The sequence below is a fragment of the Gracilinanus agilis genome, chromosome 3, assembly GCF_016433145.1.
Source record: "Gracilinanus agilis isolate LMUSP501 chromosome 3, AgileGrace, whole genome shotgun sequence".
In the NCBI taxonomy this organism is placed as follows: Eukaryota; Metazoa; Chordata; class Mammalia; order Didelphimorphia; family Didelphidae; genus Gracilinanus; species Gracilinanus agilis.
The window spans coordinates 607353211-607372565 of NC_058132.1; the positions used below are offsets into that span (position 1 = coordinate 607353211).

At 34.2% G+C, this 19355-nt stretch overlaps 1 protein-coding gene across 1 annotated transcript in view; it reads right to left on the reverse strand.

Annotated features, from left to right (window-relative positions):
* Positions 1-19355, reverse strand: part of ERBB4 (erb-b2 receptor tyrosine kinase 4) — a 1378308-nt gene that overhangs the window by 366831 nt on the left and 992122 nt on the right. Inside the window, exons 7-11 of the mRNA XM_044670735.1 lie at positions 16431-16572; positions 12282-12395; positions 9913-10039; positions 2416-2489; positions 1097-1187 (exon numbers count right to left, since the gene is read on the reverse strand). Of these exons, the coding sequence (XP_044526670.1) occupies positions 1097-1187; positions 2416-2489; positions 9913-10039; positions 12282-12395; positions 16431-16572 (548 nt within the window). The remainder of the gene's footprint in view (positions 1-1096; positions 1188-2415; positions 2490-9912; positions 10040-12281; positions 12396-16430; positions 16573-19355) is intronic.

The window sequence follows — 19355 nt, forward strand, 5'->3', positions numbered from 1 at the left end:
TGTACAAATATAGCACTTGTGTCAGTGGAATTTGAGAGTTCTTCCAGTGAAGCTTTGGCAGAGAAAGTTCAGTTGCCATTTTTCACAATTTTATATCTTAGCAAAATCCATAGGCTAGCAAAAATTCCCTGTAGTAAGTTCATGTCATGTCTGTTTAACAGTAGGTCTTCCCACACATATGAAGCCCAAAGTAAGGGGTAATCTCCAAAATATCAACACTTGGTGATGTTATAAGTGTTGTTATTCCTTCCAACAATAGAGATCCCAAATCATCCTCCATGATTTCTGCCTATGTTCTCCAAACCTTTACCATAATGATGGATGCTTTTTTCAGATTCTTTTCATCGCATGGATAACAAAGGAGCATGTAGTTTGTTCTCTAGCTAGCCTCTTCCTTTCCATCCTTATTTTATGGACAAAGTATCTTTTTTTATTTTCATATCATCCATTTCCTTAATAACTTCCTTAAAATTGAATACCCTGAATAATCCATCATATATAATGTGCTGAAATATGCTCATACCCACTCTGTTCCATTCTATTGTCTTTTTAGACATCTTCAACTGACTGTTTCAATTAATGATCCAGTGTGCTAGTTCAAATCCTTCCTCTGGATATACTGAACTCTGCTTTGATCTTGCTGTCATGCACTATATTCATGTAGAGCCATGGGCTGGTGAAGTAACTAACTACTCAAATACTATCACTTCAATTCCTGATCCAAATGCCAGCACCAATGGTAACTGTCACCCAAATATATCTTTTGATTATGATAAATTATGATGAAAAGGTAGGTTGAAATTCATGACATTTCTTATATCTTCAAATCAGCATAAGCACTGTATGACTGTAAATGATTTAGGGAGCTGAAAATCCAAGAGGCATATTCCCTACATTCTGTAGACCATCATTTGTGGCATGTTTTTCATTATGAGTTTATCTCCAGGATGGAAAATGGAAAAGTTTATGTTTCTAGAGCAGTGAAATCAATGAAACAAGAGCTTTCTAATATTATACATGAGTTTTTAAGAAATGTATCTACTTCTAGTGAACTTTGAGAGTTCTTCAGACTAAAACACAGATATTGAACACGTACCTATACAGTACTCTTCCACCAATGGTGACCAGGTTAGAAAAGACACTGAAATCTGTCATGTTTGGGGGCCAAGACTGTATGTTCAAGAAACCTGAGGAAGATAAGGGCAAAAAGAAATGTCAGTATCTCATTGTCTCACTCATGGTGAATCCTTCAGTTCTTGAAACATGACAGGATCACCTTATGTTGAAGAAACATGATGGGCATGTGAGAAAACCTACAAATAGGTCAAGAGCATTTCTGTTTGGCAGTTATTTCATTCCAATAATGGGATTTTTCAGCAATTTAAGGGGTTCAGAATTGCATTCACACTTTCTGTGTTGAAATGCATGTCCAATGAAAAGTACCAAAAAAAAAAAAAAAAAGGACAGAATGCCATGTTTCTAATGCAAATGTTTCCTGAAAATTAAGATTTAGACTCCAAAAGTCACCATGATGTAGTAAACAATAAGTTAGGTTTAGCATTAGTCCTGGGAATGAATCTTGCTTTAGACACTAACTAATTTGTTGAAGTCATTTAACTTTTCCTTGTCTCAGTCTCCTCACTAATCTACTTCACAGTGGAAAAAAATAAAAGTATATAAAGCTTATTGTAAGCTTTAGTGTACTATATCAATGAGTTCTTATCATCATTAATAATAATGATAATGATAATTTCACCAAATTTGATATCTTCTAAAATTTATTTTTGAAATCTTTCAGGTTCTTATGAATATCATAGATTTAGGCATGTTTTGGTAAAGATATTACATTGATTAGAGGAAGAAGGATGACATTCAAGTTCTAGCTCTCCTGAAAGTCATTTAGCCTCTTTGAAGCTCACTTCCCATACCTATAACATGGGAGCATAATATCTACTCCTTCCACTTGAATTTTGTGAAGATCAAATGAGATGTGTGTAAGTCCCTAGAAAAGTGTTAATTATTATGCAAATGTAAGGAGCCATGACAACAATGATGGTGAAGATGACAAGATGCTACACTTTTGCCATACTAAAAATGACACCATATCACTAAGTTTATTATAAAAAGTAACAAAGAATTATAAAAATGTTATTTGAGTACAAGGATCATTTGGTATGTGTAATAACAAATAATCTTAAATTTACACTTCATTTTTTAAATTTGCAGAGGCTTTCAAAATATATGTATAAGATTAAGTATTTGTAGACTTTCATGGCAAGTATCATGCTTTTGAGAAGCTTGTACATATGGTGAGAAGATGTTGATTAGAACATATTTTAAATAAAAGCACTACATTCTTATGGTCCAGAGGAAAAAATATTGTTTCACATTATAACTCTATTTTCCCAGAGTTACCTGTTATCTCTCTGACTGTCCGGAAGATGTTCAGTTTCTCAGGATCCATGGCCTCAATTGCATTGTAAGGATCCCTAAAAAAGGAGGATATTTAGTGAATGCCTCAAAATGAGCTGGAAGTTCTTCTATTACAGTGATGGTGAACCTTTTAAAGACCGAGTGCCCAAACTACAACTCACATGCTACATGTAAGTTTCCTGTCTTGCCCCAGAGAGGGGAGGAAGTGCTCCAAATGGGCTGCTAGTCAGAGGGGCAAGTGATGTTTGAAATGCCCTCAGGCATGGTGGAGAGGGAAAAGGAGGCTTGCCAACAAAGTTCTAGCACATGAAGAGTTAAGTTCATTAAAATCAAGCCTTTGCAAATAACTTGGAAACTATTTGACATAAGTACAACATGTAAAGTGTCTTAGACTCTCTTTAGGTACCATTATCATCTTTAGGAAAAGTTTCATTTCTTTTAGTGGCACATTTTAAGACTTCTTAGGCAAAGGGCTTTTGGAATGTAAAAAAATTCTCATTTTGGACCACTCAAGAGATTTTCATGAGTACCAATGTGATATAGAAGAAAATGATCCAGATCTGAAATGATATTTAAATTCATCTGTGAACTTTGGCAGGCAATCTAGGCATATGATCTAGATAATTCATTTGTTCTCCCTAGGTTTCAGATTCCTCATCTTTCAAATGAGAGAGCTATTAACAACAAACTGGATTATTTGACTTCTTGTCTTCATTTGCTACAGAAATAAAGTTCAGTAGAAAATGTATACATTCTATGTAAAATCTGATACAAGATCAAGAAAGAAAGCTAGGTGGCTACATAGATAGAGCCAGGGCTAGAGATGGGAGATTTAAATCTGGCCTCAGATACTTCTTAGCTATATGACCTTGAGCAAGTCACAACCCCAATTACATACTCCTTATTGCTCTTCTGCCTGCAATTCATTTGGAAGTTTGGAAGTTAAGGGGATAATAAAAAAAAGATAATTAGTAGAAATGACTGCCTCTGGTTTTCTAGATTTATTTGGGATAAGATTTCATTATAATCTATGAGAATCATGATTTTTTAGAAAAAGGACATTTTTCTACCTATGAATTATACTTTCCAGAAGCAGTTTCCCCCCTAACCAGCTAAGTAATCATACATTGACTAAAAATATGTTACAGAATACCACTAAGAAAACTTAGACAGGCATTATTTTTGTCCTTCTATATTCATAATTCAAGTTATGTACAGGGCATTTCAGAACAAAAAGCAATTTAATAAAATTTTATACCCCCAAATAAAAATTGCTTTACTTGAGATTTCTCATATTCCTAGAGAGTAAGGGTATTGATCTATAGTTATTATTACCACTTTAAAGATAAGCAGAATATATTTTCTTTAAAACCCAAAATTAATCTACAAAGATTAATCTTCAGAAATTTACAATTCAGGAAACTAGCTGTGGTATCAAATAATATTGTTGAAATCTTGGTTTACATGATGCCAACTGGTTAATGTGAAGCCAATTGTAACCATAGTATAGTATTATGGATTTATTTGATCCTACACTACACCTTGCTAACTACCCTGCTATCTTGAAATTTTCATTTCAACAAGACAAAAATAAAGTGAGAGTGAGTTTGTCTTTTCAGCTTAATTCTTCTAAAAGAATATTTCATATGAGTAGTGCCCTTGCCTTTTTGATATTTCTACATATATTTCCAATTGATATAAACATAGCACTTCATACTGTATTCTGTAAATATCTGTGGAATGTTCTCCTCCACCACTAGGTTAACAAGTTCTGGTAAAGTAACTTCAAAAAATGATAATGACTAAAATTAGCAGACATATGGGAGAGGGTAGATGGTTCCTATAACTCAATTAGAAATTGTGGATTAGTGTGTTGTTGTTTTTTTTTTGTTGTTGTTGTTGTTGTTGTTCATGCACTCTTTATCTTTTCCAGATATCAAAAAAGTACCTGAATTGTTTTCTTGACTCTATCTCTATTATGACAAATAGGTTTTAACAAAATTTCAAATTCAGGTTCAATAAGAAAACAAATGGACTAAAACAATCCTTTATATTACTAAAATAATTGGATAATTATCTGTGTATAGGACATAACATTTATGTCCTCAAATTCTAAACAAAATATTTACAAAGTTGAATTGAGAGACACTCTAATGACATACTGTCTGCTTGCCATTCTGCATATAACTTCACAACATGTCATGAGATGCCAAAATTGAATTTAAGTATGAGATATACTAAATATATACATTTTTATGTTCAATTCTAATAATTATTGGTACCTACAAATATGAAATATTGTTTCCTTTTCCTTTTCTATTACCATTGTATTAGAACAGTTTCTTACTGATAATGTCCCAAAATGATATATATGATTACATTTTCCTATTTTACTCTAATGCACAGAAATGATATCAAGCTTGGCACAAGAAAAAAAAATGCAGTCACTATTATTAGTTAAAATAGATGGACCTTTGTTGGTGGTTCCCACATTAGATAATGTAAAAGGAATTCTTGGCTTACTCCCTGTTTTCTTATAGGTCCGTGCTGATGAATATTTTAGAGATGGAGTGTCAGGTCCTGCCCCACCTACCCCCAGACTGGGTGCCATGCCTACCCTCCAGAGACTGTATACTGTGCCCCACTCCACACCAAGTGTTGGGTGTGCCCCACCCCCCCACCTTACACAGGGGAGGGAGAAAGTTCTCCCATTAGGCTGCTGGGCAGAGGAGTGGGTAAAGTAAGGAATTTCCTTAGCACATTTAGTGAGGGGAACGGGAGTAGCCCCAGTGCTCTGCCCACCTCCAACTCTGCCACCTGTGAGTCACCCACCTTACCCCATGAGTGCTCCCATTAGACTGCTGGACGGAGGAGTGGGTGATGTGAAAAAATATGAGGTAAGTGGGCAGCTCTGCCATTCTAGTAATGAAGTCTTAGGGAGGTGAGGAGTGCAGCTGCATGGCCATAGAAAACTCGCTGTGTGCCATCTTTGTGTGCCATGACATAGGTTCACCATCACTGATAGGGGTGGTTCAAGCCAATTAACCTTCATAGGCCTCAGTCTGCCTATCAGAAATTAAGATTTAAGTATTTGATAATTTCTTAAGCAATATAATGTTCTTCTGAGAAAACTTGTTTCAGATATGTATCACCATATTCCCTTTTAATTTGACTGTTCTTTTTTGTTATAGTTCATAGAAGCCCCTCAATTATTTTAACCAAGTTACATTATCTTATTAAAAACTGGTTAGTAGGTTATTGAGGATAATTAAGGCAAAGTATTTATCGAGATGCCAAGATTTTTTAAATTTGTACTTTCTTTTATTTTGAAACTTTTGAAAATAATTAGAATGAATTGTTTTTTGGGGAGAAAGTAAAGATATTTGCCACACTGAGATGAGTTCCAGTCAATAATATTTTCTGTTGAGATGACAGGAAAGAGCTTCAGAAAGTGCAGGTCAGGCTTATTATTGTAGAAAGAAAATGGGAGGGTGGGAGTAGAGAAAGTGGAGTCATTTTTAAAATATATTGGGAAAATATTAGACAAAGGGTTTTTTTAGATACATGTTTCTATTAATTTTCACTTCAATTCTTCAGGCATAATAGCTATAATTAAATAGTGACAGCACTTGGACTGACAACTAAGACTCATGAAATCCCTATTTAAGAAATATTGTCATTATAAGAGTCACTTGGCTTTACTTTGGTATTGAAAATTCTAGAAAATAATATTTGCTATTCAATGGGTAGGGCTGAAAGCTGAATGTTGTATTTTTAATTCAATGACCTAAGAAGAAAATTACAATTTCAATAAAATCAGAAAGTACTTTTTAAAAAATAATACCAGGAAATAGTTTAGGGCAGTGATGGGCAAACTATTCCCTGGGGGCCAGATCCAAGTGGTAGTTTGCCCATCACTGCCTTAAGCAATTCTCTAATCACTATACCCCCACATCCAGATGTAGTGATTAGGGAATAGTTTGCCCATGGCTGGTTTAGGGCAATGTTGGTGAACTTCTGGCATGTGTGCTGTAGCATGCTAGAGGGGGCTGCTACCTTCTCCTTTACCATGAAGGCCTGAGGACATTTCTCACATGACTCACCCCTCTGCCCAGCAGCCCAATGGGAATGCTTACTCCCTCTCTTGTCTGGGGTAGGGCAGGCAAGGTGTGAGGTTGCAGTTTGGACATCTGGTCTCTAAAAGGTTTGCCATCACTGGTTTACAGTTTTATTTCTAAGTTATGAACTAGATTGCTTTTGAGAAGCATATTTTAAAAGCATTTCTTTATGTCATCTTGCTATTTGATTAGGAGAATTAGTTCTATTATCAAGTTCAAAAACTGCCCTTATTATACACCAAATTATATTTGAACGTACTGCCTTCCTGCTGCATAATATAGCATCTCTTGAATGGATGTTTCTACTTTTAATGAGGGTGCTTATAACCATAAATTGGCTAAATCCACTGTGGAGAATATTGGGGAGTATGTGGGCAAAAGTCATATAGAATGGATAGTGATAGATGAGTTGAATTGTACACAGGGATTGATACATTATGGCACAATCAAATGTAATAGACTTTTCTACTAGCAGCAATGCAATGACCCAGGATAACTCAGACAAACTTATGAGAAAGAGCACTATCCACAACCAGAGAAAGAACTGGGGGAACAGAAACACAGAGGAAAAACATATAATCCATCACATAGTTTGATAGGGATATGATTAGGGGTTTGATGTTAAAAGATCACTCTAATGCAAATATGAATAACATGGAAATAGGTTTTGAAAAATGATACGTGTATAACCCAGTGGAACTGCTTATCAGCTTTAGGAGGTGGGGGAGAAAAAAACGGTGAGGGGGGGCAAGGAAATCATGAATCCATGTAACCATGGAAAAATATTCTAAATAAAAAAATAAAACAATAGATGGGTTAAGAACTTTATCACACATTCAAATCAGTGAGATATAGGTAATACAATTTTTCTGAAGCTACTTCATGGATCTCCATGGATGTCTTAGGAATACCCTGGATTTTAGGATAAAATTCCTGCTCTAAGAAATCTTTTCAGTGGAATTCCTAACACTCCCAAAATAAAACAGATCTCCTGAATACCACTTGTTCAGGTATTTCATTTCCAAAATTCCCTTCCTTAGTAGATTGACCTTCATACTATAAAAAGGAAAATGAAGAGTGAAATACAATCCCCACTACTCTAACTCTGTTTGTTAATCACTAGAATGTCACATGGAAAAATATATATAATAGAATAAAGGAAATTGTTGGCTTCAAATGTTTTCTGTTGCAGATGCAGTTGAGGTAATTCCATTTGTTCTTTTCAAGTGTCAACACATACCAAGATGCAGATGGATATGACTTTCTATTTTAATCTAATATGCAGGGGAAAATTTTCTACAATTCCTAATCACATTGTGAGCATAATTTGAAAAATAGGGAGATGATTTTGTTGTTCCACATATTATGTTTCCAGTTGTATGAAAAAAAAAATCACAATGTAGAGAGCAGAACTGCTTTTTAATACTTATTCCCTCATGCAACATGTGGACCCTTGTAAAATAAAATAAGCAACATAAGTATTTTATATGCCATTGCACACAATTGTTGCTATGAATTGAAATATAAATTTTTTCTAATGTTTCTGTGTATCCTATTTGGACATTTATTTATTAGTAATGTGTTACTGATTTGTATTATGATAATAGTATGATGATACATGTGAAGAATAAAATTTCAGATGGTTAGATATGATTTGGTTTCTCTAACTTTCCCTCAAGCATTAATATTTTGGGATTAAACAGTAATATAAACAAATATATACAATGTAAAGTGAAAATTTGACATGTTTAATGTAACTCTAGAAACATAAGATCAGTTGTTTTCCCAGCTAGAACCAGCAGGTGGTTGTATAATGAAGGATCATAGGCACTCTTTCTCTTGTATGCTATAAAACTGAAATTCATTGAATGGATCAGGTACAATAGTTGTGTGTGTGTGTGTGTGTGTGTGTGTGTCTGAGAGAGAAAGAGAGACAGGGAGAGTGAGAAAGAGACAGAGACAGAGACAAAGACAGACAGAGAGAGAAAGAGAGGGAGCAAGTCAGAGACAGAGAACAAATTGATGTGAAGTATGGAGAGATATTAAGTAGTAATACTAGAATCACTTCTGATAATTATTTATTGGCATTTCAACCTTAAATTACTTGCAAATTTTAGAAAATTTAGAGATTTCTTGCTTTACATAATTATGCATTACTTGAATACTAATCTTAACTCAGTTTATATGTACATGTGGATATATACATATATGTCTGTGCATTATGCCTCTGTTTTCTGAAAACTATTCTTTTAGGAAACTGTAAACATTCACAATTTGTTCCCCTGTCATAATTTATTTATTTATTTATTTAAACCCTTACCTTCCATTCCATCTTGGAGTCAATAAAAGGCAGAAGAGTGGTAAGGGTAGGCAATGGGGGTCAAGTGACTTGCCCAGGGTCACACAGCTGGGAAGTATCTGAGGTCAGATTTGAACCTACGACCTCCCGTCTCTAGACCTGGCTCTCAATCCACTGAGCTACCCAGCTGCCCCCTTCTCACCAAATTTCAAATTGTAAATAACTTTTGAAATCTTCAGTTTTCCTTTGTTATTAATTAAAATTGACTGTTTTTGATAATGGTTTCTGGTGTTAGTAATGAAATGCAAAATTAAGAAAAAATCAGAAAAGACCTAATTCATATTTAAACAAGTTCTTACTTTTTAAACACATAATTCCAGATTTCTTTTTCTTTTTTTGACTGTCTCCCTATCTCTCCAAGTCAGAAGTTTTGTGTCCACTTTTATTGACCAGATCCCACTAGTGAACACTGCAGGAGCTTTCTTCCATTTTCAACTTTAGCAGATTTGTCTCTCCTGATTCCTGCTCCATGGTCTCACAATATAAGTGTTGGACTTAGTGTAGATGACCAATCAGTTCAGCCCACTTTAGGTAGGTATTCCTAATTCAATCAATTTACCAATGTCAGCATCCCCCAGTGACTGGGATTACAGGAGTATTGCCTTACACTAGATAGAATCACTAAATTTTAAAATTGATGACAATGCAGACATCCAGTGAGTCCAGAATAGAAAAGATATCCCTTCCAGGATATATACTGTAAATGACCATTTTGCCTCAGATAAAAAAAATCACCAATAAGGTGAAATCTCAAGCATCCATTTCTGGTCTGGAACAGCTCTTTAATTATTAGGAATTTGTTGTTGTTGTTGTTGTTGTTGTTGTTGTTTTCCTGACACCAAATCTATCTTTGCCACATTACAACTTCCTTTTGCTTCAGGTTTTGCCCCCTGGAGCTAAAAGATAAGTAGTGTAATCTTTCTTACATATGGCATCCCTTTTAAAAACATTTTATTCTTTCTTCTAAGAAAAAAACCCATAGAATGAAATTTTAGCACTGACCCATGAATACCAGTGACAAGGAAGATCAAATTCCCATTGATCTTGGTACAGTTTATGAACTTGTCAATGTTGCTGGAATCCACAGTCTGAGCAGACATCAGAGTTCCTGTGCCAATGCCATCACATGCTGTATATAAAAAAAGAAAAATCACAGAAAAACATAAAACTGCAGTTTTCAATACATAGTGATCCAAATACTAATTTTTTCTTATTATTGAATATCATACATTTGAATAGTACATTGAAAAGGGGATTCATCAAATATTTGACCTTCAAGTCAAATGAAGCCTTGCTATGGGTTATACTTATTTTGATGAAATACAGTTTTTTCAGTATAGGTATTCCCTTTAACACAAATTACAGCCCCTTCTATGACTTAAAAAAAAGTTCTCAAGAGTTGCTTTACCAAGAACATTAGCTCTTTTATCTGAAACTCTCACCTTCCGTCTTAGAATTAATAAGTATTGACACCAAGTATTGACACCAAGAGAGGAGAATGGTAAGAACTATTAAATTGGGGTTAAGTGACTTGCCCAAGGTCACATAACTAGGAAATGTCTAAAGCAAGATTTGAACTCAGGATCTCTCATATCCAGGCCTGGCACTATTTATTAAGCCATCTAGCTACCCATTTGTAACTCTTGTGGGAATGAAATTTTCTGAACTAGGGCTGATCCTCAGAAAATCTATCAAACATCAAGCCTACTATGTGCAAAGCGTCATATTAGGTGTTGGGAATGAAAAGCATGAAACAATTCCTGTTCTCAATAGAAATGAAGTTTATGACTGTTCATTTTCAAAGGTATTCCTCTTGCATTGACTAGCCACTATATGTATCTCATTGACATAGTCTTCAAGAACTCAGGATCACCTTTATACCACTAAATTATATCCAAACAGTATTTTGGTGGATTATACACATATATACACACACAACTATTCTTATCACTTAGCTTGTTCAGTGGACTAAATCTGAGTTGTCATTTTGTCCTATGATATCTTCCATGAATGCCAATTTTTTATGATTTATATTATCATAATTTTAAGACTTTCTTCTCCTCATACTCTACCCCTTATCAATAAGTCTTTAGGAGGATGATATTCTTTCATTTTCCCCCAGATTAAATGTGGATACAATTTTAATAATAATTTTCTGGCATTTTTAAGGGAGGTTTCTATATTTGGAATGCAAAATCCATCCTTATCTTTGTCCATTAGAAAACTCTTTTCCTCAATTCAAACACCACCTTCTACAATAAAGTCTTTTCTGATTCCCCCAAATATTAGTGCTAATCCCTAAATCCTTATGTATTAATAGTTCTTAATTCTATCTGTATGAGCAGCAGCAAGGGATATTGGCAGAGAGAAGGAAGAACTTGATCCAAGTAAAACTCAAATATATTGGCTGTGTAACTGACCAATCACTTAACAAGACAGGGTTTCTTTATGCAGGTGTTGTCTATACCAGTAAATTCACAGATCATGTACCTATCTCTATTTAATATCTTTATGTCAAATCTGTATATTTAAATATGTTTTTTATTTCCACTCTTTTTATGCAAGTTCCTTAAGAGTAGGTGTTGGTTTAGTCTTTTATTTTCTTTTTTAAACATTTGCCTTCTGTCTTAGAATCAAAACTATTTATTGGTTCCAAAGCAGAACAGTCTACACAGTGAGAAATGACTAAGGCTACATTTGTACCCAGGAACTCTTGTCTCTAGGTCTGGTTCTTAATCCACTGAGTTACCTAACTGCCCCCTTGTTTTAGTGTCCTATATAACTTAATTTTTTTAAACTCTTATTTTCCATCTCAAATGAATTCTTTATTGGTTCTAAATCAGAAGAATAGTAAGGGCTAGGCAAAGAGGATTAAGTGACCTGACTAAAGGTGAGACAGCTAGAAAGTATCTGAGGCCACATTTGAACCCCAGACCTCTTTAATCCTGGTTCTCAATCCACTGAGCCATGTAGCTGGCCCTATATAGATTAATTTTAAAAGTATGTACAACCTATATCATATTACCAGCTTTCTTGGGGAGGAAAGAGTGAGAAAGAGGAAGAAAACATGGATCATGAAATGTCAGAAAACAAATGCTAAAAATTTTAATGTAATTAATTAACATGTAATCTTGAAAAAAGCTAGAAGAAAAAACAATGTGGGTCTTTTTGCCCCCCTTGGATTTTGAGCTTCTGGAGAAGAGTGAACTAAGTTTTGACTCTTCTTTCTTTTAGCACAGTACCTAAAATATAGCAGATTAGACATCTGATATCTTGAGTAATATTCTAAAGGTATAAGAAGTCATTTTTCCTTCTAATTTGCAAGATTAAGTCCCCAGAATCTTTCTAGATATATCATACCTACAGCCTACCTTTTGGACAAATGTCGGTACAAGGTTTACACATTTTAATCCCATTTTCTTCAACCTCCATTTTGGAGCTAGGACAAGCCCGCACACAAGAACTGGAATCTACCACAAAGTTATCTGGAAAGAAAAAATAAAATGTTCAGTAATAGCATTTGGTTAGCAAATTTGGATGAAAAAATATTTCTAATTTCTGGAAGTGAACATGTAAGCTAATAATATCTATGACTTGTCCCTTATATTAATTTTATAGTTTTGCATCTATGTACTTACTAGTTAAGGAGGTGGTAAATTGCTCCAGCGCTATACCTGGAGTCAGAAAGTTCTGAGTTCCAATGTGTCTCAAGATTCTATCATGAGTGACTGTAATCAAGTCACTTGAGACCCTCCAGTCCCTTTCTACTTACCTAAAAATGGGGATACAATAGCACTTACTTCCCAGAGTTGTTGTGTGAATAATAATAATTTTAAAAATGATGATATTTTAACATGCTTGGCAAACCTTGCTATACTAGAGTGATGATGAAACTTAATCAGAGAATTCCACTGTCATTGTATCATGGTCTAAGAATAGGATGAAGAAATAGCTTTGACTAGTTTGTTTGTTTTTTTGGTTTAACTTTGTTTGTTTTCTTTTTTATGCCTCATATTCTAAGAGCCCTCAGGACAGTGTAAATTTCTTTTTACAGGCTTAATAACTAAATGACATTTAGTTTGTGTTTTCCTGTAGTTCCACTTCATTTCATGCAGTGATGCAAGTTTGAAGACTAGGAATGCTTGGAGTTATTTTGAAACACAAATGAAGCTTAAATTAAACTGTTCTGGATCAAGAAAAAGTATTCTATCTCCTACTCAAGAGGAAGTATGTAAAGTTTGGATTATATACAAAGAAACACTGTGATAGACAATTTGGTCGTAGGAGTTTTCTTTGCCTGTGCATATGAATACACTTGCATGACATTTCAAAAGACAATTACTTGGAATAATATTTTAATAAAACCTCTTATTAAATAATGTAGTGCTTATTTAAAATCAAATTTACCATGGATAGCTCCCTATTCTTTTTAGCTTATACAAGATGAATAGGACTTAAGGAGATGCCTAGTATAGCCACTGACAAATCGTAAAAGATTCTGTCAATTGCTAAAACTAAACTAATTTAATCAGGATATTTTGTGGTATTATGCAGTAAGAAATAAGTTGGAATTTTGGTCACTTATGAAAAATAATTTATTAAATTCAGAAATAATTTGTGTATGTCTTGACTCCTTTGGAAAGGTAGCTTCTCTGATAACCATTTTGTAGGAGAGGGGATACTTGAGATTGTAGGGGTCCTATTAGAAAGAAGCTCCTTGAAAATAGGGACAATGTTGTTTCTGTCACTCTATCCCAAACATCCAATAGTAGATGCTTGGTAAATGATTGTTGAATTGAATAGTGCTGAGCCCTCTGAGTTTTCAACTTCCTTTACTATATAGCTCTTTATCGTTTAGCTTTAGTGAAAAGCTCCTCATTGATGTTATGGTCTATTGTATAGTAGTATGCTTTTAAGCTCAGCCTGGGGTTCATGAAAAAGGTAGATGATAAAATCCCTTTCATATTCTCCCTCAACTTCACATCTCTCCTTGTGTTACCCTTTATCCCTTCTGTATCAGAAGAAAATAAAATCATTTTCCTGATTCTTTTTTTTTGTCCTTTCAATGGTGGGTTCTCTTTCCCCAATTTATTTATAAAATAACTGTTTTCTGCCAATTTTTATATTACTTGAATTTCTACAAAACTTTCTTTAATTGGTATTGAATTCAATACAACCTGCCTCAGTGAGCTCATCTAACACTATATATAACATCCCATCCTCACAGTCTTATTTATTTTCACTAAGATATGAAAAGAATGTGTCAATATCTGTTCTCAGTTATTATTATTTTTTATTACTCAAAGTTAGCTTTTTCTTACCAATCTTTTTATTTACATTGTTTTATTTTGCATATTTTCTAGTTCTGCTTAGTTCATTATAAACCAGTTTGCATAAATCTTTAATTATCACTTTATTTAAAAGTATAAAAGAAGCAAAATATTTGCCTTTAAATTTAACTTTAATGTAGCTTAGTTAATATTTTAAAGTATTCAAGATTATAGTCATGAGATAGAAAAACACCTTTAAAATTGTAATTCTAATGAGATGTTGAAGTATAATTGAAAATTATTTGTCACATGGAACTCCCCACAACACAATACAGACACATACACACACACACAATCCCAGTCCCATTTTAAAAGCTTATGGATGCATATAATGTCATATATCAGTGATGGCAAACCTTTTAGAAACAGAGTGCTAGGCCCCACCCCCATCCTAGTCCCACTTACCCCAAACAGGGGAGGGAGGAAGTGGTCCCATTAGGCTATTGATAAGAGGGGCAAGTGGTAAGAGGCACATGTGAAGAGGGGCTGGAGATTGGCCTGATGACTCTGCTTACCTCTAGCTCTGCTCTCCTCCAGTTATGTGCCACACTGGGAAAACTATGCTCCCCTCAAACCTGGCTCCTCTCAAACCCCACCACAGGAATCACCTTCAACATAGACTCAACAGGTTGCCTGCCATCTGCACCACACCCTCATGCAGCATGTGCACCTTCCCCAATGCTTTACCCTAGATGGGGAGGGATGAAGTGCTCCCATTGGGCTGCTGGGCTGAAGAGTGGGTGAAGTGAGGAATATCTTCAGGCATATGGAGAAGGGAAGAGGAACAGCTTTGCCTCAAGTCTCTCTGGCCTTCTGGTAACGAACCCTGGCAGAGGACTGCAGGCATAACCTCAAAAAGGCCTCTGTGTAACCTTTTTTGGCACGTGTGCCATAGGTTCACGATCAAGGTCATATATGATGCCAACTGGGGAAGAATCATTCTCTGAAGAGCTATTTACAAGAATTTCTGAGGTGTAAAATTCCCAAATGGGAGAAATGTATGTAATATGACATCTTACACAGTTCTGCAGTTTCAGATAGCTATAGGCAAGAAAGGTCTGGCATCCAAATGGAAAACTCTTTAATAATGACCCAGCAAGTATCCTACATGTACCAAAATATGTATCACAGCAAGATAGCACTTTGTTCATAGTGAGAGGGGAAAGGAGGGAAAGAGATAGAGAAAACTTTAGGGAGAAAGAGTGGGAGAGAGAGAGAGAGACAGAGAGAGAGACAGGGGGGGGGAAGGAAATGCAAGAAAAAAGAGGGAAAAGCCTTAATGGATGAATTAATAATCAAAGTGAAGAGTATGACAATAACAAAATACCTCTATGTCCTGAAAAGCAAGGAAAATGAAGAATGTATAGAAACAGGGAGACATGAAGACTCACACAGAAACAATTAGAACCAAGAGAACAATATGAGTAATGACTACAATAATGTAAATTAAAATAATGCTAAACATAGCCAAGCTCAGATTACTTGCACTAAATAATCATATTCCTGGAGAGCAAAAGATAAAGTACATTTCTCAGGAGAGAAGGGAGGATTCTATAATCTGAACATTACATTATATAATCAGAACTTTACATAGACCATTAAAGTCATTTTGTGGATGTTTTCCTTAACTTCCTTTTGTTCTTACCTTGGTGTGTTCAATAAAGATGAAAAAACTGCTAATAAAACTTATTTTTTTCAAAATTAGGAAAAACACAAAACAGTGAATAAATTAATGTAAAAATAGATTTACTATTTTTTAAAGGAAGATACAACACTACTCCAGATTCCCCAACAGCTCCTCTCCCACATGAGGAACACACTTCCCATATTACACAAAAAAATCACCATTATCATTGAAAGGCAGAAAACAAACTCTGACAAAGACTGAAGCATTTTAGGATATTGAGTTTCTGACAAGGGCTAAACCAATTTACTTTTGGATTTCTTAGGATAATTAACAGTTTAGTAATGGACCTCATAACTTCTACTTTTTGTCAGCTTCTATTATTTAAATGTGAATTTGACCATAGAAATGGTATGCAGTTCATTGAAAGACCCAGTTTCAGAAAAAGAAATAATTTTGAGAGGAACACAGACATAGACACAGACACACAGACACACAGACACACACACACACACACACACACACACACACACACACACTTAGAGTCTGAATTTTCAGTTACTTACGTGGGCATTTCTTGACACAGAAGGCTCCATAGGTATACTTTGCATTGAAATTGTGCTCTAGTTGAAAAGTGGTTGGATTGTAGACAAATGTTTGGGGGCACTGGGTGACACATGCCCCACTGTCATTGAAATTCATGCAGGCCTGTAACAGAATTTAAATAACTTAAAGCAGGTTCTGGCTTACAGAAGACACTTTCATAATGATGCTGGTGAAATTTTGCTGTTATTGGGTTTATTCTTGATTGGGATGTCGCTTTTCCCTGTTTATCTATTTACCAAACTTTTGCCATTCAAAAATAAACCACAGATGATCTTTTCTATTCAAAATGGTTTTAGGTGATTATTTCCCTAATGCCTATAAACACATGTTCTAAAGAAAGCAATACTAGAATCAAGTTTTGTTTTGTTTTTGTTTTTAATCTATTGACTCATTGCAGGGTTGATATTGTGCTTAAAATTAATGAGCAACAAAAGAACTATTTAACACACCCACATTTTTAATGTATAAATGATCTGGACTTTAATGTTCTAACTTTCTTCTCTTGCCTGGGCTTATGGTCTTTCCAGGTATTAGCCAAATGCCAAATAACATTCAAGCTCCTAAATATGCCATAAAAAAAAAAAAAAAAACATGATTTCCTTTGAGATGGGGGAGAGTAGACACTATACTTAGTGTAAATGTAAGCAGTGCCTTTTGTCATCTTTCAAGATGAATAAGTGAATGGTTGAAGTTTTTGTTTTCATTTAAGCTTGACCACCACTCACTTTTGACTGAGGAAAATACCTTAGCAGATGACTCTTAAGATACAGATACTATAAATATGAGAAGAGATAACCATGGAAAGACAGTGATTGAATTATAAAATGCTTGTCTCCTGTCTTCTCATGAGGTTATATTTCTTTTGAAGTCCCCTAAAAGAAAGTGGACAATTCTCTTTTCCTTTTTTATCACATGGTCCAGCTTTTAAATTTTCACCTAGATTTTGAAATTATTAAAAAATTTCTCAATGTATTGAAACAATTTTTAACTGCCAGAGGATTGTGGAACTTGCTTGCAGAAGTGAATATACACATCAATATTGTCATGTAAAAAGATGGATAACTGACTTTTCTCACATTACAAAAAGTTTTCACAGTAAGATATTTTAGGCTTTGCAAAGCAAATGTTGTGAACCAAGCAAAGCTTTTCATTGGAACATAAATTGTAAGCGAGTTTATTAATAAGCATTAATTTGCTGTGTTTCCTAAACACATTAGCTATATCCATTGTAGTTTAAGCAAGCACTTTATCACAAACATGACAATTCCCTTGTGATGGTCTACTTGATGCATAATGAGAATGAGGCATACTGATGGTATATTATTTCCTAAGATGACATTTAGCAGGAAGAATCTAATAAAAACCAATCTAGAAAACTCAGTAAGTTTTAATTTATAACCATAAAGTTCCGTGTGCCCTTCTAAGTGCTACACTGGCATATATTATGTAATATTATATATTGCATGCCTAGGAACAAAGCAAAGTGCCCTAGAGGAAAAAAATAATTAAATTTTCTAAATAGTATCCACCGACCAATGTTTTGGTATTACATTTTAAAATCCACCATGCTATAGTCCAAAATGGATCCCCATATCACTTCAGGACAATAGAGAAATGTGTGAAGTTGAAGATTAAACTATACTGTAGGTATACATTCAAACAGTGAATCAGCACACAAGTTGTAAAGAAGTTTTAGCTTAAGTATTTTTATAATTATTATAATGTAAAAAGTCTATAGTGGTCAGTGACCCTAGAAAAGAATCACACTTATAAATTTTGTGATGAAGTTGTTCTATGTACTGCTTGCCCTGGTTCAAATGCAATTACACAGTAGTAGACAAAGCAAAATCCGCATAACATCTTCCTAAGTTTATCTTTATTTTGGCTGCTTCTTCCTCATTCAGCACCCTACCATACTTTTTTTTCTTCCTCATCAGGATAGACTTTCTGTGAACTACAAAGCTGGCGACTGTTGGAAACATTAGTTGCCTTAATTTTAGAAGAAGGTTTTCAGGTAATTGAAGTTTTTACTAAATGGCTTTAAAATGATGTTCTCTTTTAATCATGTTTTCAAAGAACAAATGAAAATAAGAAATATCAAATTTTTACCCTTTTAGAAATTGTGGTTTGTTATATATGTGATTTTAATTTAAAACTAATTGGAAAAATAGGAAAATATGGAGAGCTGGGCTTAACTACAGCTTACAAAATGTTCTCAAATATCAGAGGAAACACAAAGAACAATATTGAAAATATTAAAGTGTAATTTAAAAGAGTCCCAACAAGCTATAAAAGTTAATTTTAGGAGAGTAAAAGTGTCTTCATTTAAGATAAAAATCATACAGATTAGCATATAAATAGCTCTAAATCTGTATTTGTAAATCCCATAAATGTTTTAATAGGTAATTTAAGCTTGCAAGCCATATAAACTGGCAAGGAAAACAAATAAGTTCATAAAAATATCTGTTAATATTTTGAAATATATTTTAGAAAAATAGTTTAATAATATAATCACACAAAAGATATTGGAGTTCAAGCTCAGATACAGAATAACTTTGAAAGTATTTGTAAAAAACTTAGGACAAGATTCACTCAGGATAAAATCTCTCCAAAGGCAATGCTATTACTAGTCTTCCTCTCTTCCAAGTGACTAATTAAGATGTCCTTCAAGCTGTCTTCTACAAGAAGACAATCTTTCAACCATATATTATATTATACACACAATCTCAGTTAAATGAACAGCATACAACAATCCAAATTAAACAAACAGTGACACTAACTGATAACTCCACACTGAAGGAATGGTATCTTTCTTTCCAATATTGACATGGATAAGATTTTTCTGATCTTGATCAAATTAGGTTTCTTTCTTTTGATTTTCAGAT